The following is a 26,875-nucleotide window of genomic DNA, read 5'->3' as shown; positions in this document are numbered from 1 at the left end:
GAGGAGCATCTATGGAATTACCGCATGTTGGATGGATCGTCGTTGCGCCGGCCGGCCAGCAATCTGATGAACGACGAGATGGCCCAGAGTCTCCTCCTCTCCTCTCCTCTCCTCTCCGAGCAAGAGTCAAAGTCTAAGTCGTCACACACGACGCACGCGTTAGATACACCCCTCCTCTTATATTTATAGATGGAACATCATCCAGGTTGGAGGTTTGAATTTCAAGGGAATGAGGGGAGTGCTATGGCGGGAACACGAAGAAGAAGATGAGGTTCCACAAAATTTCGGTTCTCTCTAGGTGTAGTCGACCACGCAGCCTCCCTTCCCAACGCAAAGACGCCGACACCTTGCATGCCGCGAGCGTGAATTCCCTCCACTAGATCTGACTCTTAACTCAGGCAGTGGAAAAATCTCAAAATTGGTACATGAAAGGACGAGATATCGCCTAGAGGGGGGTGAATAGGCGTTTAAAAACTCTTGCGGATTTGGCTTGTAAGAATGCGGAATTAAACTAACGTTTAGTTTACAAGCACAACTCCTAAATATGCTAGGCTCAACTAAGTGCAACAATAACAACTAGAGCTAAGCAAGATAGGCACAAGATATATGAAGCACAAGTGATAGCAAGATATATGTACTTCAAGCACGATGGCTATCACAAGGAAAGTAAGCTCGGGTATAGAAATAACCGAGGCACGCGGAGACGATGATGTATTCCCGTGTTCCCTTCCTTTGGAAGAAGGTACGTCACGTTTGGAGGAGTGGAGGTCCCACGAAGGATTCCCCAACGCCACGAAGGCTCACCCTATTCTCCGAGCCACACCGACGAAGGATAATGACCCTTTCCTTATGGTTAGCTTTTTCTCCACTCCGGAGATGGCAAGCTCCACAACCACTTCACAAGCTCCACGAAGAGAAGCCCGGGCCTCTTCACAATCTTCCTTGAAGAGTTCTCCGGAGCACCAACCGTCAAGCCAACTAGGAGGCCGAGAAAAACGCGATTTGCAGGCCGAGAAAAGCTCGGGCTGAGCAGATCCCGCTTTCGTTGTAATCCTGAAGTGTTCACTAACAACTTTGACCAACCAAGTGCTAGATATGCAACTTATAGCAGGATTCCTTAGTATGTGTTTATCATTAAATATTGTTGTCTTCACTCCTTTTATTTTTTGCTAGAGTTTGTTGGCTTGGGCATGTTTTAATTTATCTGCTTGACATGACAATGCATGAGTTTACTTTGAGAAAAGTTATAGACAGTATTTATTTTATCTTTTAAATTCTTCATTGTGAGGTACCTATTTATACTGTTTTCAGGAATATCCTTTGCATTTTACAGAATATATGAGATTTTTGTTCACTATTTTTAGTATTCAGATTTTTGTTATAAATCATCTATGAAAAATGAGTTACTTTACTCAAGTTATATTGTCAGCTCATCTATGTAACTGACTCCATTTGTCTTATCATCTTAACTGTTTGAAATTTCCCGAACTGATGCTTGTAGGAACATCCATTGATGGTAGATCTAATGGAGCTAAAATGCTGCACAGTAAAATAAAATGAAGACAGAGTAAACCACGGAACAGAATTTCTCTTATAGTCCTCCTTTCCTTCCATGTTCCTGAATCCCGAGTCTCTTGAATATACCATTTGTATCTTCTTAAGTCTGTAATTACTCGTATACATATTCTGTATAGCACTTTTTAATAAATTCACTTCCGGGGCCTCAACTACAGTTTTCCTCAAAAAAATCAATAATGGCACAGCTATATCATAATGATGGCAAATATTAATCAATATACCACCCTATGTATGACGCCATATACCCTTCCTATACCCACAAAGTGGACTTGTGTAAACACCAGGAATGAGTGGTTCCTAACAAATTTGTAGAAGTAGCTTTCTTATGTTTTTGTCTACGTCTAATAGTGGAGGCAAAACTAATTATCTTATTCCTACTTGCAGGTAGGCATGTCATCCCAATTGCAGGTAATGCTGCAACTCTTAATCTTTTTAATTGAAATACTTACTGTTTACCACCCTAACTCTTCTGTGTTTGCAATGCAATAAGAGTCAGAAACGTTAAGCTTGACCTTGAGAGGTTCGCACCCACGTCTAAAACGGAGTTGGCGCTCGCTTCGTTGACCCCAACTCCGAGCAGTAGAACCGCATCGGCAAACGCGCCTGGTGGCACGGGCGCGATGTCGATCAGACACTCACCGAGCAAATCTACCGCCAGCGATGACGGTCGCCTCGAGGTGAACTTCCGCAATCAGTCGCCTGATGCGTTTGGATTCATTTTGTATGTTTATCAACGGATTTCATCTTTAATGGCTTACTCTTTAGTTTGTAGGAAAATAATTAACCGGCCGGGCAACAAAAGCAGAACCATCTGTTTGCCTTGCCACGCAACACAAAAGCAGAACCATCTGTCAGCAATCTCCATGCCAAACCCTGCCCGACCCAGCAATCTGTTACTACGCATCTAAGAGCATCTCTATATATGACGGAGGCAAGGGTGATGTGTACATACGCAAATCGCATCCCTTCGGTTCTATTCGGTTCACGCGTGCAAGAACTAATTAATAGATGGAGGATCAACAAGAACTTGCACCAAGAGGCGAGAAAAATGTAATTTACAGTACTACGCATCTGATTGGTTATAGTAGTATGACACAAGCAAGCAGGAAACAGATCGCATCCGGATGCATTGCTTGCGACACCTTCTTACAGGAAACCAATAGTCTGAGCGTGTTCTGAATCCCAGAAAGTTACAGTGAACTTTCACGTATATCATATATACTAACCAGGAACCCACATGCAATCTGGTAGTGACAAGAAAAAAGGATAGAAACAGAATGGAGCGCGAGGCGTACCGCCGGCCGTGCCGCACCGCCGTCCAAGATCCACATCAACTCCCGCGTACCTCCTGCCTCAACTTGAACAGATCTAGAAAAATAAGAAACTGCAATAAAACCAGGATGAGATGCGGGCAATATCATCAACCGAAGAGCCAAATCACCAAAGGAGAAGCATATCGATGGGATTACCGCATGTTGGCTGGATCGTCGTTGCGTCGGCCGGCAATCTGATCAACAACGAGATGGCCCAGAGTCTCGGCACTCTCCTCTCCTCTCCTCTCCTCTCCTCTCCTCTCCTCGACGAGTAAAGAGTCAAAGTCTAAGTCGTCACACACGACGCACGCGTATGACACACCCCTCCTCATATTTATAGACCGGGACGGTAAAGTAAGGAAAGTTTTTTCGTTCAAACTTGGCGCCAGTTTTTCGTTCGCGTCTGGTTTGCCGCTGCACTTTTTTCTCCTTTTCACGAATCCTTCTCTCAGGGGGTTTGAGTTCTAAGAGGCACAGAGGAATAGATGATGGGAGGGGAGGGACGGCTGAGATAGAGGATGCCACGGATTGCTCACATGGTTAGTCATGAAAAATCACCGGCCGCATAAATAAGGCATGATTATTGATTGATCCATTGCTTCGTGCATGCGCAAATTAGACCCCCTATTAACTGATTCCACTAATTTCGTTTTTATCCTTCCTAATACTTGCCTAGCTGCATCCATGATCCAACCGATCCGTATTTCTAAGGACCCAGCACACACGTCAGCCATCAACCATCCTATGTGAATTTGATTTGCTTCCCTTGTGAATTGAACATGCCAACAACTTGAAAAAAAAGAGGGAGGGATCAGAGACTTTCCTTTCCACCGTAATAATTTGTTTGTTATTAATATCATTTCCTCTCAAGATGGAGATGAAAGTTAATTTCCAATATTTTTTCCTTCAAATCTGGGTGCACGCGTAGGATACACGCACACGACACACCTCCCAGTACTTGTAGAACGAGACGGCAAAATAATACAAGTTTTTTCGCTTAAACTTAGCGCCAATTTTCCGTTTCCATGTGGTTTGCCGCTACTTTTTTTCTTCTTCTTACGGAAACTACCCCCTGAGGTCTTGTTTGGTACTAGTGTTTTAGTGAGAATTAGTGGGGATAATACTCTAGAATATTGGGTGAATCTCTACTGTCACTCAATCCCCACAAAACCCCATCCACAACCCAGCAGTAGGTGGGGTAGAGTATTGGGGATTGAAAAAATACACTAAAATTTGGGGAAAAGTGAGGATAAATAGGGATTAAACTCGCTCATACTCTAGCACCAAACATGCATTGGGGAAAAGTGGGGATTTAAAATTTGGAGCGGATTAACCCCGCTAATCTCCACTAAAACTCTAGTACCAAACAATCCCTGAGATGATGGAAGAGGAGGGACGGCTGGAATTGCTCACATGGTTGGTCAGCAAAATCACCAGGCCCATAAATAAGGCATGATTATTGAATGATCCATTGTTTCGTGCATGCGTCCAATTAGGCCCCTATTAACTGCTTCCAATAATTTCGTTGTTATCCCTCCTAATACATGCCTAGCATGCAAAGTTTTTTCTATTTTTTGTAGGATTATCATTATTTAGGGACTATTTATGTCGACACACCAATTATAGTTTTAGTTTCCTGGGATTTTTCATGTATGAGGCTCTCAATCCTTGTCGAGCCCTGGCACAAAATTTTGTATGTTGATGCCCCGTGTACTGACATGTTATCGATCAACGCTGGGAGAATTGATCAGGCGTCGAATTGTCTCCGAACTAATGGTATGATGATGCATGATTCTGTGGCCAGTCCGGATCGAGACGCCCGTGGCCTGTGCGCGCATGCAGAACAAAACCTAATCATCCGGACGTGATTTCACGCGATCACAGGCTGGCTGGACCAATCGACACATCACGGGCTCCTTCTCGCAACGAGATCTAAAACAAGGGTCAAAGTCTCCTCTCCTAGTCTTGCGATGGGTCATCCTACTAAATGCTTCCACTAATCTCGCAACTTCCCCTCCTAATCCCCCTTAGAAGGATTCAACCCAATCCGCATTTCAATATACGATAGGGAAGCATTTCTATCGACGCGGCGCAAGATAGGTAAGTCTTCTCTCGCTAATGGTCTAGTTAGAATGATTTTCCTAAATAACGCTAGTAAATCGGAGCATCCAACTCTGTCAAGGTATAAATTGTAGGATATGAATTCGGCCCCTGAATCACTCGTGATTGTTTCAGCATTTTTACAAGCATCTTTTTTTCAAATAGACTTGAGCAACATTTCACAGGGATGTTTTCTTTATGAAAGAAAAAACAAATTCATATACGCGCTCAACTAATAGCAAGATGGGTATGAATGAGATTGGGGATTGAAGATCTTGTGGGGTATTGGTATATACAAGTCTATCTAACTAGTGATTTGCAGGTCCTAATACACCAACAGCGTGACTTGAAGCAAAAGCAGATAGATTAGCCTGCTGAGTTGCTTGATACTAGTAGATCGATCATGGTAACTCAGCTCCTTTCCTCAAGCATTGTAAGATCTATAGGTTGCTCTTACAAAATGGAGTCTACCCATCAGATTACTTCAACTTGAATATGAGTAACTCCAAGACAGTTTGTCCCCAGCTACATCCAATACTTAGCAAATACTCCCTGCGGTCAGATTAAATCGACGCGGAGGGAAGCAAAAGTTAGTGTATCACATGCCTGCGTTGATTAAAATGGTCCGGAGGTAGTATTAAGCAAGACAAACTCCAATTACTTAAGCAAAGATTCGTCAATCCTCACAACATACACTTTGCAACAACAAACTATACAAGTAAAAGAGACCCTCCACCCAAGCCAAAGATTTCAAACTTCATTTGCCTTTTTTTTTACTCTGCCCAAAAATTAAACCTGGTCGATGGCTCAGGAATCCCCATGAAAATATTGTAGGCCATCACACAGGTTGCCGCGAGAGAAACTCAATACAATCGCAAAGATGAACAATCATTAAAATGCACTAAAGCTACTACAACGCTTATATATACCGTGTGGTATGCATCAACAAACATCTTTTTTAAAGCTTGTCCAGTTACTATTACTTCTGCAATGCATTTCTTGTCGAGGGGAAGTGGGCACTACTTGAAATTATCGCAATCAACAAAGGTGCATAGTAGATTGAGCTGCAAGTGAAATAACACAAGGGAATGTTAATACGAGATGTACTAGTAAATTTATGTAGGACAAACTTGGAGACTCAAAACAAATATGACACACTCATGAACAATCCCTTGCTTCTGTCCTCCACTAACAGCCGATAATTCTACTGCAACTATTTCAAAATATAAGACATTTTGGTAGCCTACCATAATATCTTATATTTTGGAACGAAGGCAGTACCATAGTAGTAGGATTTAAAATTTGAAACCGCTAAGCTAGTAGCCTGGAGCAACGAAAAATGACACGAGGGAGTTTTAAAACACAGATGCATTCTACTGGCAAATCAAATAATGGTATAAAATATAAAGATGGCTATAAACAAACAAATAATTTGCTACCTACAGATATTTCACTTGCTTCTGATATCGTGACCACTGACCACCACTAATAGCCTAAAATTATTGTACCGTATGTTTCAAAATATAAGATGTTTTGGTAGCCTGCCATAAAATCTTATATTTCTGGAACGCAGGTAGTACCATAGTTGTAGGATTTAACGGTAGAACTAATAAAATGAAAAGTTGTACAAGAAAGACAAAACAAGAAACCGATAAGATAAAATGTATTATAGGAGTACAGCTGATATTTTAATCTATTGGTATTATGGTATTTTATAAGTATCAGTGGGATAACTGTCAAGATCCTTTATAATCACTGAATGATTCACCGACACAATATTTTTCAAGTACCTAAATGAACAGCTATGTTCCTCACCAAGCATTCAATTGTTCGAAGTGCAAGCATGATCCCACCAGCAAATTTATACCTAAAACTAGATTGAAGATTGATTCTGCATGCAAATGCGGTACAATAGAAATGGTAGCGACACTTCAACACGTTCAGGTATCTTTGTCAAATCTTCAAAGAAACTAGCTTTACCATAAGCAAGGAGGCAAGTATGCAACTCCACAACAATGGTAGCGACGCTTTAACACGTTCAGATATCTTTCGTGCTTTAGGGACAGTTGTACTTGTGGTTGAAGTGCTCGATACATACCCAAGAACCAGTCCAGTTTATGAAACATAGTACTGATAACATAGTTTGCAGAAGGCAATTTAGCACAATAAAATAAGCTACCAATTGCAGGTCCACCTCCACCCATCAGCAAAAGAGAAACGGATGGGGTGGGAGAATGTACTCACCAGTGCACATCAGCATGGGGGGTCAACTAGCAGCAGCAGTCGGGATCTTTCTCGCGGTGGCAGCGACGGCGCATCTGGAGGAACAGCACCAACATCTTGTCATTCATACAAGGAAAATACATCAATTAGCAGTCAGGCACGAAACGATCCCAGGGGCGCACCATTGACCTGCAAAACACACAAACATATGAGATTCAGAGGTATAGAGTTGGTTCACATGGAAAAAATGTTGCTTTTCTGCTCATGCAAGAATGTTGGTTCACACACATAGTTCATGCAAGAATTTTGGTTCAAGGAGAGAAGCTATGGTGTCCTGATGGTGAACATGGTAATATGAGCAGAAAAAGTGTGTGAACATTTGTTCTCTATGTCACAATAGCATGGAGTGAGCTAAGAAATAGACACTGTCACTGTTGTAGTTCCACATCAGACAATCACTGCCATCAAAATATGGTTCTACTTTTTCAATGGACAATTAAATTAAAGACAACCATAATCTTTCAAATATAAGAGGGAGACATGTTGTACAACTTAACAGTCTACCCGCTCAAATAATAGATGGCTAAATGCTTGTCAAAAGAAAGATCGTGTAATACCAGACCTAGGCATTCTAACTAAAAGAAAGGGTCCACTCGAGTAAGAATGAAAATTCCAATCACGGATTAATATTTGAAACCGCTAAGATACCAGCTTGCGGCAACGTGAAATGACACGAGTGAATGTTAGATAATACGAAAGGTTTAGAACTAGTAAATTTAGGAAGGAAAACTCAGAGGCTCAAAACAAATATAACACACTCATGCATTTTACTGCAAATCAAATAACAGTATAAAATACAAAGATGACTATAAAGAAACAAATAACTGGCTACCTACAGATATTTCACTTGCTTCTGATGCCGTGCCCACCACTAACAGCCTAAAAATCTTTAACATGCTCAGGTATGTTAGTGACTGTTTAACATGTTCAGGTATCTTTACCAGGTCTTCAGAGAAACTAGATGTACCATAATCAAGGAGGCAAGTATGCAACTAATAAGGCCCCGTTCGGAGCGAATGATTCTAAAACAATGGAACGCAGAGAACCACGGGAATAGAAAAGGTGTCCGGTGAGAAAACTTCGGATCAAAAAAATGCAGGATCAAAAAAATTGCAGAAATTTTTGTAAAAGAGAGCGTTTGGAACAAAGGAGAGTTGATCACAGGAATCCAAAAAGACACGGACCCACAAAAGCCATGGCCTACTTGCCAGTATACTGTAATTAGTAATTAATGGCTGCCGAGCTTGCTTTTCTCGCTAGGCACACCGCGCTCAGTCGGTAGGAAGTTTCCACGAGATCTGGGTGGATTTTTGTTTTCCCGTGAAAAGTACAGGTAACAGGAACTTTCAAAAGGAATCTAATGGGTGCAATCCTGCATCCCGAACGCTGCTCTGGTTAGTTTTCCTCCGGTTTCTGTTCCTGTACTTTTTCCTTTGAAATTCCTCCAAACCGAACGGGGCCTAACATGAATTAAAATCATTTCACGCTCTATGAACAGCTTTCCTTGTGGTTGAAGTGCTCGATACATGCCAAAGAACCATATTCAGGTTTCAAATATGAAACATAATACCGGTCACATATTTTGTAGAAGGCAATTTAGCACAGCAAAAGAGAAACATACAGGGCCAGGAGAATGTACTCACCGGCATACAGGGCGTGTGGAGTAACCTAGCAGCAGTATGTTTTCATCTTTCTTGCGGTGGCAGCGACTACGCATCTGGAGGAACAACATCAGCACCGCGTCCTTGGAATACAAGGAAAATACACCAATTAGCAGCCAGGCACGGAACGATTCCAGGGGCGCATCATTGACCTGCAAAACACACAAAAAGATGAGATTCAGAGGTTAAAAGTTGGTTCACATAAAAAATGTTGCATTTCTGCTCATGCAAGAATGTTGGTTTCCAGACAGAGTTCATGCAAGAATGTTGGTTCCCAGACATAGTTCATGCAAGAATGTTGGTTCAAGGAGAAAGGCCATGGTGGCCTGATGGTGAACATGGTAATATGAGCAGAAAAGGCATGTGAACATTTGTTCTCTGTATGTCACAATAGCATGGAGTGACCTAACAAATGGACATTGTCACTGTTGTACTTCTAGGCCAGACAATTACTGCCATCAAAATATGGTTCTGCTTTTTCAGTGCCCAATCAAATTAAAGACAACTGCAATCTTTCAAATATAAGAGAGACATTCATATAACTTAACAGTCTGCCCGCTCAAATAATAGATGGCTACATTTTTGTCGAAAGAAAGATCATGCCATAGCCGACCTAGCCATTCTAACTAAAATAGAGGGTCCACTCTAGTAAGAATGAAAATGTGAAACAAGTAGGTTAAAATTTGAAACCACTAAGCTAGTAGCCTGGAGCAACGTAATATGACACAGAGGGAATGTTATATACTACGAGAGGTTTAGAACTAGCAAATTTATGTAGGAAAACTCGGAGGCTCAAAACAAATATAACACACATATGCATTCTACTGGCAAATCAAATAATAGTATAAAATACAAAGATGGCTATAAACAAACATATAATTTGCTACATATAGAAATTTCACTTGCTTCTGAAATCGTGACCACCACTAACAGCCTAAAATTCTTTTACCTCTGTTTCAAAATATAAGATGTTTTGGTAGCCTGCCATAACATCTTATAATTTGGAACGGAGGCAGTAGAATAGTTGTAGGACTTAACAGTATAACTAATAATACTTTCTCTCATCAAAACTGGCTATCTACAACCATATTGTATTACATACATACACATGAACCTCTGGGCGAGTAGTGCTCTTCTTTTCCACAGGGTTCACTGCCAAATCTACCAAAATGAAACTATAACATAACCATCTCAGATTTAAACTTAAATACCAATTGTAGTTGGTGAGATAAAAATATAAAGCATCTATCTGCATGAAGTCCATCAAAATGCCTCAAAATTCGGTTGGTTCTTAGAAAATCATTTGTGTCCAGTAGCCTGTGAGGAGAGGCTTGGGAGTCCACCAAATGGTAGTTTTGCTTTGCAAAATTAGTCTCTAACTCAGAGCCCTATTGTCCAGATACAGATACATCGTAATTAACATTGCTTTACAATATCCAGATGAACTCATGAGACAAAATTCGCTTTGTTCACTTATTTAGCATGTGAAAGTAGAACCATGCCGCGTAGATACCAACCATAACCAAAGTTCTAAACCTACCTCTCGCGTAATATTAACATGTACTCCACCTAACTACAAAAATAAACACTCAGAATAGTCTACCAAAGTGTTAAAAACCATTAATATTGATAACTCAAAATTACCTTTGATCAAGACTTTAGTGCCATCGCCTCTAGTATTCCAGCGGAGGTACCTAAATTGCGCGTATACGAGGAAAGCACGAAGTGGATACTTGGTAGGACACCAGATTGGTTTGGAGGTCATTGACATCAATACTGAGAACACCATCAAGCCCCAGAGGAGAAGCCAATGATGATATGACCTGCACATTAGTTTTAACCTAGTTAATGAGAGTGAAAGAAAATATTACACAATACTACAACATTCCCCATACATAAAACATGCACTAGAAAGAAATAGGCTTATACCTGAGACATAAGCATGTTCAGGTTGGTGTAGGTTGGGCGCTCAATATCAAGGGACCAGAGGCAGATGGCATAGATGGCCTCATTGTTAAGAACAACCACATAAGTGTGTTCAATGAGAGAGTGAGGACACACAAGTGAACTCAAGCTTGGAATTTATTCCACAGTCAACAAAGAGCTGCTCAAGGAGAAGAGAACCAAGGCCAGAGCAAGTTCCACCTCCAACAGCGTTGAAGACAAGGAAGCCCTGGAGACCAATAGTGTAGTTTTCTGCAAGGTTCATGAAGTAGTCAAGGAAAAAATCAACAATCTCTTTGGCCAACTGTGATAATGGAGGCAATTGTTAGACAAATGATCAGCAACATAACAATTACTGTCATCATTGCACACAAGACACATCACCTAATGGAGCTGGAAAGAAATGCGCCATGACATATCACAAAACATACATTGAATATCCAAGCATAAGCTACACCTACATTAAAAAGGAGGGTGTAAAATACCATGTCATTCCAAACATAGCAAAATAAGGTGTCAAATTGACAAATAACCTGACATATATACTATCTACTAAGGTAAGTATGTAAAAGCCAAATACTAGTAAGGGTATTGCTAGATAAAGCAATGATTATTAGACACGGACAAGTGTTATCTTGATGCCTTGACGGAAAACAACTTAAATTTCGAGAGCCATGGGAACTTCTTTAAATATAAGAAAGCACTCTTAAGCCTAAACCAAGGAAAATAAGAAAGCACTCCATAAATTTGCCCCGTATTCCTAAATAAACCACCACGACTAAACAAGAAGACTAGTAACAACTAGACAATGCATCTGATGGAAATCTAAGCAAAACCAGAAGCTAAAACTGAGTTAAGCTAGATATATAGGAGGTTAACAATGATTTTTTTGATAAATACATAATACTTGTTATCAATGAATTGCAATAACCCGTCTATATAACACATGATATTAACAAGCAAGTAAAAGTTGATTTTCCACCCTACCTGTATATTTGATGTAGACACATGTATATTGGCACATATATAGACTAAATAAACAAGTCAAATCAAGACACGTCAACACTACAAAAACACAAAATGCACAAACAAAACCTGGGGCATTCAAAGCCAAATTTATAATATGCATCTAATTAGTTCACACTACCAAATACATCACCGTTATGGAGCTCACCATAACCAAGGGACAACTTCATAAGTTGTGTCAGTACTATTGCACTTGGTAACATAGCTTAACACAAATAAATCAGGGGGACTCTACTGGATCTGATGGTATAGAACTTAATATGCAAAGAGAAAAGGAAGATTTGATGGTGGGAATCAACCTTGCCGGCCATCAGTGAGCTTCACATGGACATCCGTGTAGACAGACTTGGCCATGTCAAGTGCAGTATCCCTGCGCCCCAGCTGAACAAAAAAAATGAAGAACAACAACACAAGATTGCATCAATCAGACACATCACACAAATGAATCAGCCAAACATCCCAGGAAAAGCCAGGCTTACCATCTCACTCCCTGCAACTCAACCAAATCCTTCATCTACCAGATCTCGTATCAAAAATGTGATTCCAGGGAAAAAACCTGACTGGTTATCGCAATTCATTGTTAACATCAGGTGTTATACGCCGTCTCTCAAAAATGATATGGTAAGAATCAAACTTAAGAAGTTAGCAAGCATAGAACATAAAAGGCACACAATAAAGAATAAGAGTGCACAAAAGAGTTACATCATGGAATGGAATCACTAGTAATGACACATGCCAATCATATTCTCTGCAAATTTTAAGATTGTTTGCAGAAAAGTTTAAACACCTTCACATTACAGAAAATGACATGAAGTCGGTTGAAAGAAAAATTAAGATCACTCTCTTTATCTGATTCAGAGATGGATCAGAGAAACAAAAGCTGCATTTTTTCTCATGCAAGATTGTTTATTCACGGATAGAGTTCATGCAAGAATGTTGGTTCACAGATAGGGGCTATGGTGGCTGATGGTGAACATGGTAATATGACCAAAAAAGTTTGAACATTTTTTATCCAACGTCACAATAGCATCATCACTTTTCTTCTTTCACATCAGACAATCATTGTAATTACAATATTTAATGTTCTACTTCTGAGCGGCAAATCTAATTAAAGACAAATGTAATCTTTTTTTCGAGGAAACGCAAAGGAATCTTTCTCTTTCATTTCGTTGAAGACGTAGGGTTTGCTACATGTCTATTAGGTTGTTGGCAAATCATCTCTCAGGTTATCTTCAGACAGTAAGAGGTAGACATATTGTACAACTTAATAGCCTACCACTGATAATTTTGAAATCATAATTTTGTGCGGATTAGACGCTCCTGGCTCGTCCCCGCGGGCGAGTCAGGGCGAAACCCTAACTCCCTCCTCAGCCCCAGACCTCTCCCGCCCCCTCCTCCGCCGCCGGCGGCGGGAGCCGCCGGGCAAAGCCCGCGCGGTGCCGCCGGCGGCGGGCATCTCCACCATCCGCACGCCTGTAGGGGCGCGGGCAAACCCGACGGCGGCGACAGGAGCTCCATGGCTGCCCAGCGACGGCGACGGCGCTGGGGAAGGCGGCGACAACGCTGAGGACGACGGCGACGGCGCTGGGTTGACGGCGACGGTGCTGGGCGGCCGGAGTTGGCGCCGTGGCGGCGCGGGTCGGCCGGCCCAGATCTGGGCCCTTCGGGCCCGATTCGGGGAAGGCGGGCCCGGGCCGTTCCGGCCACCTGCGCCTGGGTGCGGTCGCCCACCTGCTCCTTGCCCATCCTCCTCGGCTCTGAGCGCAGGGTGCTGCTGCTCTCGCCGGGTTGAGCTGAGCCTAATGCCATCTTGGCGTGGTGGCTCGGGGCGCCCGTGCGGCGCTGGTGGCGCGTAGGCGGTGCTGGGTGGCCGGCGATACCTCCCTGAGGTGGATGCGCGCAACCCTGCCGGCGAGCCCTCCCATTGGACGGGTCAGCGCGTGAGCTTTAGGCGAAGGGCGGACGCTGCTTGCGGTGGTGAGGTACTATGCTCCGGGCGAAAGCCCTTCCTTCGGGGCCGGTGACGGCGACGCCTGAGGGTGCCGTTTCCTATGTGGCGTCATCGAGGAGTTGTGGCTCCTCCCTCGCCCAGGGTCTCAGGTTTCGGGTGAAAACCTCAGATTTGGCATGCCAAATCGGGCGACGACGGCGTCTTTGACGTCGTACCCTTCTTGGAGGCGTCGTCTTGGGAACTTGAGTTCGGGCAGTGGTTCTTCCTCGGAGTTCTCTGTGTTGGCCGCTTGGGAGGTGTCTTGCGATGTAGGTGGCGCACCGGCCTCTTGAGGGGTATCGCGGTGGCTTGCGCGACGAGGATCTTCCTCGGACAGCGCGAGCGGGCCTCTGGATGAGCGAGTGGTGGGCTGGCCTACGTAGCTTGATGGCGGGCTGTCGAAGACCGCACGCTTGCGCGTCCGTTGAGGTTGCTAGGAGGTAGCCACCTGCGCCGACGGCGTCCCCGGAGCAGCAATGCTCCCGGCTGAGCCGGGTGGGCTCGCGGGATCCGGGTGGTACGCCTCTTGGCTGCGGGCTGGCAGGTTCTTGGTAATTTCGATGATGCACAAGCACTGCGACTTTCATCGGCATGGGTTCTGTTTGGCGGAGGAGCTAACACTGTAGCGTCTTAGAGGAGCACTCGACGGATTGCGGCCTTTTGTCGTAATCACGTTTTGAGTGTTGGGTGTGTGTGTGTGGGTGTCCCAGCCTTGTCTTAGGCTTGTAATGTAAACTTCTTTTCTATCAATGAATCGAAACGCAAAGCTTTTTGCGTTTTCGCGATTATTAATAGCCTACCACTCAAATAATAGATGGCTACATGCTTGTAAAAAGGAGATCATGCCATACCAGACCTAGGCATTCTATCTAAAAATAAGGGCCCACTCTAGTAACGAATTAAAATTCGAAACATGGAGGTTAAAATTTCAAAAAACTGCTAAGCTAGCAGCCTAGTGTAACGTGAAATGACTTGAGGGATTGTTAGATATTACGAAAGGTTTAGAACTAGGAAATTTATGTACAAAAACTCAAAGGTTCAAAACAAAATATAACACTCTCATGCATTCTATTACGGAAAAGCTTCCACTTCATCAAGATTCTAGAATAATCTTTCAGAGCATATACAAGCTAAAGCTGCTGCATGGAGCTACTTTTACATCAAAGATGGTGAGTTCGGACCTACAGGCTAACACCCAGCACCATGCAACAATAGTACCATGTCATGCTTCAGCTGGAGCTTGGTGTATTCGTGAACTTGGTTATAACAGTGTGTTTTTGGCGTCTTATGTCCGCAAAAGCAGAATTAGATTCCTTCTATTGAAGTTGCAAAAAAACATTCCCTCTTTTTATTTGCAATTTGAGGTAAAGTGCTTCTTGATGCAAGACTGGAGAATCATACTACCAATCGAAGAAGGGCACAACCAATATATTTTCACAGGTAAATACAATCCAATTTACTCTGTTGACAACATCTGCTCCCAAGTTAGTTGCTCAATTAGTAATAAAATATAGCAGGTTAATAGCACTGAATATGTTCTCTGTTTTGAATCTTGACAAATATCTGAATGTGTAATAAGGAACATGAACCATAGTGTGCCCATTAACAATTCAAATATTGGTTTGTAATACTTGATTTATTATACACACAATTTGACGGTGCTAGGTAGCAATCCTTGAAAGAATGCACAAACAAATATTCAGTAAAATAATTATTTATTATGTTTAAATAAATTGTTCCCATGAGTGAGTTAGCGGCACAACATAATTCGAACTCCGCAAATCACTCTTAGAACCTATAGGCCTGTACAGGAAAAAAAAACCTGATGCAGCTACTGAACACAAAGGCAGCTAACAACCTAATTCCAGAACAAAATTAGGAAACTAGGAACCATGGTGAACAATAGATAGGTTTCACCTTCTGCCCTGCCACTTAAACTGAGACCCAATTAATAGGTTGTTCCTGAACACCTGGTCATTAAAATAGCTCAAAATGGTATATCCCTGCCGTAAGCTTATGAATTGGAACCAATTATGCATTCAACAATTGATCATTGGATATGTGACATCCTAAAAAATTCTCAAACACGCCCCAAAATATGTTACGGGGTACATGTATTATAAGAAATTGAAAACGACACAAAGTACAATCAGCATAGCGGAAACAACTAAATCTAAAGCCAATTCTAACAAAAGTTAGAAGAAAACTAGTAGATGGACTAGGAAAGCAAAGAAAGCAAGAAGCAAAAACACCAATGAGGCTTGCCCGTATTAGTACTTTTCATGCCTATATAATGCTTTAGCAATTCCAATGTTGCCAGCAATTCTCTACCTGATACAAAACCACTAAATACTAGTATATTTACTTTGAGAGGATTTACATCATGCATGTATACTACGAATGAGCTGAAATCATGACTTGATAACCTCTTCTAGTGCTAGCATACACGTACTGCAGAATTTCTAACACCTCTAGCTAGAAAACTAAAACATCTCAATGACACATAGAAGCACTGCTAGACAATACAACATACACTGCCAATACACACGATCAAAAAGAAGAAGAATTTCAGAATTCAAGATGAGTAATTCAATGCACAATTCCATTTTTTATGTCTACATAAGACCATCAAGATGTCAACAATTTTGACAGCAAGTTCGTTAGAAGTATCGGAATCACCTGCAAGGGTGCGACATTCATCAGGTTCACACACTAAGCCCTCTTCCAATCTGGCGAGGCGCCTTCCTCTGAGACACTCCACCGTCCACTCCAATGGCTGCCCAAGATAGAATGCAAGAGAATCAATAAAAAAATATTAGGTTTAAAAATTTCTAGTGCATTTCATAGATAGTTCAGAGTTCGGTCTACTAAATAATATAGCTGAATTTTTTTTTCTAACCCAACAGACAATGCCGCAATACATAGATACAGACCAAGCACATCTGGACCAACAACAAACATAATTTCAGTCTTACCATTTATTAGGAAAAACTATCATTACAAGAGCATACCCCAAATAAGGAGAACAATGTTTCATGATTTATAGCAGAATTAACTAGCTAGTATGTCTTCAAGAGTTTCAGGTAGTATTTGCTCATTTGGATATTAGAATTGCTGCATGCATCAGTGCGCAGAATGACTATAATCGTAATTCTGCTCACAAGAAACAAAACAAAATAAATAATGATCTGGGTGTACAGCTACATGTGAAGATGACATATTTTGTTTTTTCTTTCTCAAAATCGTTCTCTTCCTACTAAATTACTTAACTAAAGGATTCTATCTCTTTACTTGGCCTGACTGCCTACATGACCCAAGGAAAAACGACAACTAGAAAAATCGAATCTAAGACCATATTCAGCTCACAAATGCACCATTAAATTCCTACAATCCTATACAAAACAATGATCGAGGTATACAAACAACAGACTGAAAATGAGATGTGCTTTTGGTGACACATGTATTTCAGAGAATTCCCTGTGACAGCATGAATGGAACAGAGAGTTGCTTGCTTGATTTGCAGTTTCAATTGGTAGAAGAAATATTCATACCACCTCCCTAGATACAGGTGACTGAATCAGGAGAACAAATAGGATTTGGAAGAAATTAGAAGACTCCTATTTGTTTGGATTTAGGTAATAAAAAATTGATTCCGTTAGCTGTTAGCTGCTTGCTTATTTCCTCAAATATAACGCCTCATACGTCTGGTAAAAAGCAAGTTATGGACATGTTTTTGCTCCTGGGCTACTAGAGAAATGTCAGCCTAGCACTTAGAGTTAAGAGTTGGTCAGTTAGCGTATTTGTGGAAACTAGTAGTAGTACTACATAACTAAATGGAGATTACATATATGGCGTCAGTTTGGCTGACACCACAACACAGCTTCTTTCCTCTCTCGATTAGCACACAAATCACATCCAGTTCCATTGACACAGCAAAGCAAAGCAGAGCCAGAATTGGTCTCACCTGCAGACAAACGATGGCCTCACATGGCGGGCGGCACATGGCGGGGAGCCGCGCCGGCAATGCCGACGGACAAGCCTTCTGTCCCATCCTTAGAGGAGATGCGTGGAGGACGGTGGCATGAGCATCCCTCCATGGCTCACGGCGCCGCCGTCCCGCCCTGATGGCCGGCGTGCAGCGCCCTCCCAAGTGCATCGGCAACGCGCGCGATGCGGTCTGGCGAGCTCGACGGAGCGCCGCGCCCGAACCAACCGATGCATGCACGCACCGGCGAGAAAGCCAACTGCGCCGCCACGGGTTCGTGGCTGAAGGAGCTAGGCCTGGAGCCACGTCTCAGGGGTCCGGCGGCGCCAACAAGAGGAGATACATCACGGCTAGGGTTCGACGGGGAGCATCAGATCAACGGTTCCGCGGCATGGCATCGATGGAGGGCGACACATGAATTTCAGGCATGTCCCGGTGACTGCATAAAAATTGTGGAACAGAGCAACATTAGTAAGTTGTTTGCCTGATTTCGATTTCAGATTTGGTACAAGAAATCCTCAAATCACCTTCCTATATACAAGTGACAGAATCAGGAGTACAGATTAGAAGGCTCCTATATATTTGTTTGGACTTTCAGTACTAAAAGCTGATTAAGTCAGCTGTTTGCTGATGTAGTCAATTATTACGCCTCATCAATCTGGTAAGAAGCAAGTTATGGGCATGTTTTTGCTCCTGGATTATTGGAGAAATGTTCGATGATTGTATATTGTAGCCTACTACTTAAGAGATTTCAGTGTTGATCAATCAGCAAATTTGTGGAGGCTAGTACTAGTAGATAACTCAAAGGAGAATCCATATATCTGTCACAGTTTCCCGGACACCACAATACTAGCTTCTTTCCTCTCTGGATTAGCACACAGAGCACCTCCATTTGCATCGACACATTAAGGAAAAGTAGAGTGGGGCGAGAACTGTTCTCACCTGCGGACAAACGGTGGCCTCACATGGCCGGCCACGGGGAAGCCGCGCGCGCATGCAGCAGTCCTTGTAGAGCGGGGAGCTGCGTCGGTGATGCCGACGGACGAGATCCCGTCCCCTCCTCAGAGGAGACGCGTGGTCCTTGCAGCGTGTGGAGGACGGCGGCATGAGCATCCCTCCATGGAGCCACGTTGCAGGGGTCCGGCGGCGCCGACAAGAAGAGATACATCGCGGCTAGGGTTCGACGGGGAGCATCAGATTGACGGTCCCGCGGCATGGCATCGGTGAAGGGCGAGGATGTGGTGCCGGACGGTGCTCAGCAGCGCGAGGAGTCGCCGGAGCTGGGCGGGAGCTGGCCGTCGTGGCGGAGGCGGAGGCGGCGGCAGAGGAGATCGGGAGAGGCGTGCGTGATGGATGGGAGGAGAAAATGACGTGATGATGGTTCAGCGCCTTGTGCTCAAGGCGTGATGGTGTCGGGCCGAATTTTGGGCCAGAAACGAATTTTGGGCCGTTGCAAAATATGCTTGGACTCTGTGTGCAGCCCAAGACTGTATCCGAGCACTTCAGAGTTCAGATAGTTTAGCAGCAATGGGGCATTTCTCGCGTTCCAACTTCTAATTGAATCACACTCACAGCTACTGGTTCACGCAATAAGCAAAGACAAAGGCGATCTTGGACCAAGTGGTGTGCTGATTAAAGAGATCAAGTAATCTATCTTCCTAAACTGAAGTCAATTGTTTTATGTATGATGAAACTATCCAAGGTGCTATCACAACTGTTGTGCCCGAGATCGGTGGTGAAGTTGAATTGGCAATTGCGTTGAGTGACAATACATACGTGGTTCAATTAATTTGTGATTCCACATACCCTCAATGTTTTCAGTTATTTTTGGGCTTGCAACGGTGGAGAACATCTCGTTTTCCAAATATCCGCACCCTAATTATTTTAATTGATTACTTTCCTACAAACCAAAGCAGTTGATTGGCCAGTAGAACAACTGACCGCGTGGTCCCCTATAATCTCGCCCCGAAATCACTACCCTGATTGCTCTCCCTTATTAACTCAGAGTTAATTGGGTAGAAAAACAAACTATCCGTAGTAGGAGTATGTCATCTTAATTTTAGGCACCATTTTAATTACACCGATGCCTCACCATATTACTGTAGCAACAATTAATTTTCCTCTTGGTCCACGGGATTTGGCTCTCAACCTTCCAAACCTCAATTTATTGGTCAACGAGCTCGATCAATCAGTTTTTTCATTTGCGTACATGCTCCCTCCCTCCCAAAAAAGAGTGCATGTCTAGGTTTTCCAAGATAAATTAAGATTTTTTTATACTAACTTCATATTGATAAATTTGGTCAATAAAATATAAGGCATATACTACTACCTCCATACCGGTTTACAGGATATTACACATTTCGCGGATAAAGTTTGACTATAAATTTGGTGAACAAAATATGAGATATATGCCACAAAAATTGTACTATTGGATTCATATTCAAAAGAAGTTTCCAATAATATAATTTTTGTAATATATATCTTATATTTTTTTGACTAAATAGTAGTCGAAGTTTTGTCTCGAAATGTGTAATACCCATGTAAACCGGTATGGAGGGAGTACATAAATTATAACGTTTGAAACTTCTTTTCAATATAAATCCAATGATATAATTTTTCTATATATTATATCTTACATTTTATTGACCAAACTAATGGTCAATTTTTTTTTCTAAAATGTGTAATACCTCAGTAAACCGATATGGAGGTAGTATTGGAAAATGTGATATCCACCATTTCTCCCATTTTATTTACCCCACCTCTAATGAACTAAGTGTGTATAGAAAATAAGAAGACCATGTGCTAAATGTTATTGGGCTCGCTTCCCGTGCACCGAGAGAGAATTTTTTCGTAGATTAAAGTGCATTTAAAAGCTATAAATACACTCTTTTGTGGATAAATTTTGAGGCCAAAAGTCTACTTATTTAGGCTGGTCATAGCGGGGAGTAACTTAGACTAGTAACATATGTAATGTTACTAGTCTAGGTTACTACCTTCATAGTGGGTAGTTACTTATATGCGGTGTCATGCATTGTATCATTTATTATGTTGTAGACTCATCTTGCCTTGAGGTGTGTGATGTTATGGTAACATAGCTAGTTACCACCTCACTCTCTTTCTTCATTTATTAGCATGTCATGTCACCAAAATGCCTTAAGATGTGTGATGTTACTAGCTATGTTACTCCCACTATGAGCAGTCTTATGGACATAGAGGATACATGTTTGTCAGATGGTTTCAGTACTGGTCGTATATTCCTAATGTAGCTTCTAGGCCATAACAACCTGAGAGGAGCAAAGCTGACATTGGTATTTTATATCAATTGCCAACAATTGTTACATTTCTTATAAGTTTCCCGGAAATAAAACTAGGAGTTTCATCGACCCAATTATAATTTTTCATTGGGCAGTGCTTAATTTCATCACATGAGCATTGCACATCAGAGACGGCACTGGGCGATACGGTCCAGACTTTGAACATACATCTGTATCGTTCAAATTCAAGGTTCTCAAATTAAAACTAGTCCTATGTTATTTAGAAAACTGAACTGCTGCCAGCGTGATCGGGGGACTATGTTTTGTGTACTCACGATCAACATGCATGCTAAACATAAAAAACAAAAGGTGTGTGGGGTTTTGAAGCTTGGGTTACAATGTTACATGCATCCTATTTTTCAAAAATTCAAAATTAGCACTTCAAAGTTTCAATAAATTCCGGAAAAAAATCCCAGAGGTATACAATGATGTACTCTACAACTATGCAAAAAAATACGAAATACTTTGTATTTTTGGCTCTGTGAAACTGATTAAATTGTGGATCTGGCAACAGTGCATATTTTGAAACGTCAACATTTGTTAGAATTTATCATTTCTGTGTAGCCCATAATACGACGTATTTCGCTCTGATTGCCATTTTTGTGTAGCCCATGATGCAACATATATGTTTCAAATAATTTGGAACTTTTGAGTTGCTATGTTTTATTCTCTATTCTATCACTAATAAAGAGGCAAGTCATAAAAAAGCTATAATTTGCATGAAAAGCTGTTGTAGTTCCATTCCATAGGCCGCATAACATGGGGACATATAAAGTCACACGAAATAGTAAGAAACCATTAGAATTTAGTCCTAACATGGATCTATAAGGGACTTGGTGATTAGTATCTCATACATCACTTTTAAAATGGCACATCCTTGACAAATTGGACCAGCCTCAATGAACTTTATAGGCTTAGAGTGGAAAGCTCCCACTTTGAAGCAACCGAAGTAATTTGTATATCTTGGCTAGTTGTGAGTTGGTATTGTTCATGTGCCCTATTATGTCACTAACCAAGAGGAAATGCACATAAATCACCACTTCTTTAATCAAATTATTTCCGTTCTAGGGGCCACGATCATTGGAACACATGAAATCATGCCAAAACCACTTAAATAGGGTTAATTGGATTCATGCCATTGCAACTTTCACAGGTTGGAGAAATGCCATTACATAAACCAGAGTTGGGAATATGCCACTCTAACTTCTTCATACATCTTTCTATGCCACTTTGATCATTACCAAACAATATACAGTCAATTATACTATCATGGCACCGTTGTACTCACGTACTAACGCGTAATAAAAGAGAAAAGGAATAATAATAAAAGCTCTTCTTCATTGAGTTGATAGCTGGAATCTTGCATCTGGAAACGCTGTGCCAGCTCTCGCCGCATGAACCCAGCGCACAGGCCAGCCCGCCGGCAGCTAATCCTACCTCCCTCCAGCTCCCCCGTGTGGTTGCGTCACTCTCCTCTCTCTAGCTCGCTGGTCGGGTGCCTTGCTTCTTGCCACCCCTGAGTATTTCTCGTTGTGGACCTGATCTACCGCCGCCGATGAACAAGTACCGCGCAGCCTCCACTTTCCTCCCATCGATTTAGCCCCCAATGGCGCGGGACAGGTCCAATGCCGCTGCTCTGCCCCTGTCACTGTCGCTCTGCTTTATGAGCGCATAAGGGTGGTCTACTTCGTTGTGGGCGACGCCAGCCACGCTTCCGCATCAACCTGCTTGCCTTCTCCGATGGATTCGGCCGCAAGCACGCAGGGCCGCCGCTTGGTTCTCCATTCCAAAAGGGTCGCTGCGAGCCCCTAGAAGCCAGCAATGGTGACGCTCGTGTCCGCACTACCGGAAGATCCAATAGTGCTGCCCAAAGTTGTACCCAGGGGCAATATGGTAAATACTGTAGTACACACTGCAATACACATAGTCTTTGAACTGTTATTCTCTTATTAAGTTGAGAAAATGGCATGGTAGAAGTATGAGAAAGTTGGAGTGGCATATATCCAAGTCTAGATTTTGTAATGGCATTTCTCCAATCGACGAAAATTGCAATGGCATAGACCCAATTAACCCCTTTCAATTATGGGAATACAAGCTTGCCAGTAACTAGTAAAATTCATACACAAGTTTTGAAGTGGCACTTCCTTAAAAAATTGGACTGCCTAGCAAAAATATGTACTTATAGAGGGAAACTACCACTTAAAAGCAAGTTAAATGGTTTTTATAACAACTTGGTATCTTTTTGAGATGGTCTTGTTATTATGCCTTGTTAAAGCACCGACTTGTCTACAAGCAGGTTTGGACATGGCTCTTGTATACTCTTTCGCTAGCTCTAGGTGAATTTGCAAAACAGGGAAGAAGGTCGTTGGATTTGGTTATAGAAACTGACTATAAGGCACTCATGGACGCCTACTATAATTGCAAAAGTGTTTAAGCTAAAGAAACAATCCGATCGACAAAGTTATGCTGGTAAAAATAGAAGAAACAACAGAGTTGCTCATGATCTTTGTCAATTTAGTCGTAGAGAGTTGAGTGGTGGTGTGATGCTAAGTGTGATTCTGACATGCACGTCAAGATCGGTTTTGAAAGTTTGCAATCCGAACATTATTTCTTAAATAATACATAACCACATTAAAAACCACTAAGAAATGGGAAATCACACAAATCACCATTTTCTATAAAAAAAAAAAGTTGGCGTGTTCCCGTCCCGGAGGCCACATGAAATCAATTAAAAAAAGGATCGTAAAACCATATCTTTGGCACTATCATATGGGTATATAAGGTTGGTGGGAAAGCAGACAAACCAATACACAACTTACTACCAGGAAGTTTCTAGACATGGAGCTCAAAACTTGCACTTCGAAGCAACAAACATTTTTGTAACAACTTGTTGGGGTATTTTTGAGTTGGTTTTTTCTACTATGTCCTATTATATCACTAATAAAGAGGAGTTTCACATACAATCAGCACTGTATTTTTGGTTCGGTCTTGATGAACACATGAAATCACGCAAAAAACCTAGCTCTTTCGCATGGTGTCCATAATAATGCTATTGTTACAAATGCGATGGTTGTACTCAAAACCACATAAAAGAGTTTAAGCTAAAGAAACAACCCTATCGACAAGTTATGCTGGCAAAAATAGAAGAAACAACAGAGTTGCTCATGATCTTTGTCAGTTTAGTCGTAGAGAGTTGAGTGGTGGTGTGATGCTTGCGATTCCGACATGCGCGTCAAGATCGGCTTGGAAAGATTGCAATCCGAACATTATTTCTTAAATAATATATAACCACTTAAAAAACCACTAAGAAATAGGAAATCACACAAATCACCATTTTCTATAAAAAAGTTAGCGTATTTCCGTCGCGGGGGCCACATGAAATCAATTTAAAAAACGGTCGTAAAACCATATCTTTGGCACTATCATATGGGTATATAAGGTTGGTGGGAAAGCAGACAAATCAATACACAACTTACTATCAGGAAGTTTCTAGACATGGAGCTCAAAACTTGCACTTTGAAGCAACAAACATTTTTGTAACAACTTGGGGTATTTTTGAGTTGGTTTTTTCTATTATGTACTATTATATCACTAATAAAGAGGAGTTTCACATACAATCATCACTATATTTTCATTTTGGTCTTGATGAACACATGAAATCACGCAAAAAACCTAGCTCTTTGGCATGGTGTCCATAATAATGCTATTGTTAAAAATGCTATGGTTGTACTCAAAACCACATAAACTTGCAAGCTAAGGGAGGCATGTCACGCTAGGAGGATCCTACATCATCTCTTAGCTAGTTAATCTTCAACCCTATAATGCATGTATCTATCGATCCCCAAATATACCGTCGGAAACTATATCCCCCGTCCGTTACTCCGTGCACCACCCTAGGCCGCCTGCCACATGTGGAACCTGCTAATTAATCCGTTGTGATTCTTTTAATCCTCAAAACTCCCCAAGTCACAAAAAATTGAAGTATCTAAATGCCATTTTTTGCGGGGAAAGTATTTAAATACCTTTTTCTCTCATCTGGTAGGAGCCTCTCGATTCGATATTTCTAGTACTTCCGTGAGTCACTTCACATTCACATCTAAGACTATTTTTTCACACAAGAAGGGCCTCGAAGGAGCCCAAACACACTTACGATGAGCTCACTTCATCTTATAGAAATACCCAAATTAAATAGGACACTACAAATTGGTCCTTGTCTTTTGCAAAGAGAACCTCAAAAACCTATCGGGGAAATCAATTGGGTCTAAAGATTCTCCATCACGAGCACCTCGCCACCAGCGGAACAAAGTCACTTGGGGAGACAAAGCTTCAATGGAAACCCATGGACGCTGCGATGAATATCCAATGCCTCCCTTCAGGCTCATTGGCTAGGAGGAAATAGAAAGGTCCCCATTCGACTAGAAGAACCAACAATGGATGGAAGAACGCCAAATGACCAAAGAAGAGGGTGGCGTAGCCTCTAGGGAAGGACACCCTTTGACCACCTCCGTTGGCGGCGTAGCTTCCTATGAAATATTGTTGGTGATGCACTCTCCCGAGAGCAATCTTGGAAACACAAGGCCAGAAATCCTCTGATGACTGCAAGTTCACAAATCAGTTGTAGCAAGTTTCGAAATAAGAGTATCGAACCACGAGGAGCTACTAGTAATGACCTTGATACCCCTTGTTACTATTTATCTAAAATTACTGTAAGTTTTCTCAAATCTCAAGCGGAATGATTTAAATTGAAAAGGTTTTGTAATGTGTTTTTGTAGAGTAAATAACTGAAACTAAAGGATGTAAATGCGACTAGAGATTGTGTTTGAACTGTGATAAGACTAAAATATTCTCAGGGTGATGATGTCTTGTCCTCCAATGATCCGGGTAGCAACGTGGATGAGGCCCCTTCTTGATCTCCCCTTTAGATCTCTTCTGGGGCGGTGTTCTGGTGTTTCTGGTCGCGTTTCAACCCTTATCTCAGGTCCGTCAACGGGAGGTGAAATTATTTGACGAGGCGGTGCCTCCGGCGGGTGGTACGGGCGGACGACACAGGCGGGCCCTGCCCATACTGATGCTCGTTAAACTCTTTGGAAGTTGTCCTTGCATTATCCTTTCGCCCGGGTGCATTATTAAGTGCAAAAATGGTTTCTATCACGTCAAAATGTCAGAAAATAACAGTTTTCATTGATATTTCATCATGGACTTATTATTTTAGGATCCTACGTAGACAAGCATAAAAAGGCGCGGTAGCACGGTGAAATATAAAAATCCTACCACTACTTGATGAAATAGTAACGCAAAAACATACTAAAAATACACTCATCATCCTCCTTCAAGGTGGATGTTGTTGAACGAAGAACGTGTAGCCTCACATGTTCTCCTTAAGGGCTCTTTTGATTTAAAGAATAGGAAAAGCACATGAATAGGAAAGGTATATGATTGGAATGGCATGTCTAATTGAATCCTATAGGAAGATGAAGTTTGTTTGATTGTAGCAAAGGAATTTTTCCATGAGGTATGAGCTAATGCTTTTTTCCTATAGGAATTACACTACAAGATTCCTATAGGATTTTTTCCTATAGGATATGTTCCTATGAATCAAACAACATGTATAGGAAATTTTCCCATAGGAACCAAATCCTACACAATTCCTATGCAAATCCTTTGAATCAAAGGAGCCCTAA

General features: G+C 41.9%; 1 protein-coding gene across 4 annotated transcripts; it reads right to left on the bottom strand.

The window, feature by feature from the left end:
• Nucleotides 1-5,849: 5,849 nt before the first annotated feature.
• LOC124668633 (tubulin alpha-2 chain-like) lies at nt 5,850-18,009 on the bottom strand. 4 transcript variants are annotated; one of them, XR_006991774.1, is made up of 9 exons: nt 17,860-18,009; nt 16,575-16,671; nt 12,385-12,465; nt 12,205-12,286; nt 10,865-11,131; nt 10,580-10,758; nt 8,918-9,087; nt 7,236-7,403; nt 5,850-6,055 (listed from the first exon to the last, which is right to left on the bottom strand). XR_006991774.1 is itself a non-coding variant. In XM_047205739.1 (4 exons), the coding sequence occupies exons 2-4, from the start codon at nt 16,593-16,595 to the stop codon at nt 10,974-10,976; spliced, it is 261 nt and encodes an 86-aa protein (XP_047061695.1). In that variant the 5' UTR covers nt 16,596-16,671; nt 17,860-18,009; the 3' UTR covers nt 10,796-10,973. The 4 variants fall into 4 exon arrangements, 2 of the variants coding, with proteins under 2 accessions (XP_047061695.1, XP_047061696.1); XR_006991775.1 differs by having other exon boundaries at nt 10,865-11,108; XM_047205739.1 differs by lacking the exons at nt 5,850-6,055; nt 7,236-7,403; nt 8,918-9,087; nt 10,580-10,758; nt 12,385-12,465 and having other exon boundaries at nt 10,796-11,131.
• Between the last annotated feature and the right edge of the window lie 8,866 nt (nt 18,010-26,875).

Source organism: Lolium rigidum, chromosome 6, assembly GCF_022539505.1.
Source record: "Lolium rigidum isolate FL_2022 chromosome 6, APGP_CSIRO_Lrig_0.1, whole genome shotgun sequence".
Lineage (NCBI taxonomy): Eukaryota > Viridiplantae > Streptophyta > Magnoliopsida > Poales > Poaceae > Lolium > Lolium rigidum.
This window is presented reverse-complemented; position numbering and strand designations above follow the sequence as displayed.

Excerpts from the sequence above, each read along its gene's own strand:
- LOC124668633 (XM_047205739.1), bottom strand. The coding sequence starts at position 16,595 with ATGAATGTCGCACCCTTGCAG. Across the intron at positions 12,287-16,574 it reads TGAATGTCGCACCCTTGCAG|CTGGGGCGCAGGGATACTGC; the intron begins GTGATTCCGATA and ends TTTTTTGTTCAG. Across the intron at positions 11,132-12,204 it reads GCTCACTGATGGCCGGCAAG|AAAACTACACTATTGGTCTC; the intron begins GTTGATTCCCAC and ends TGAACCTTGCAG.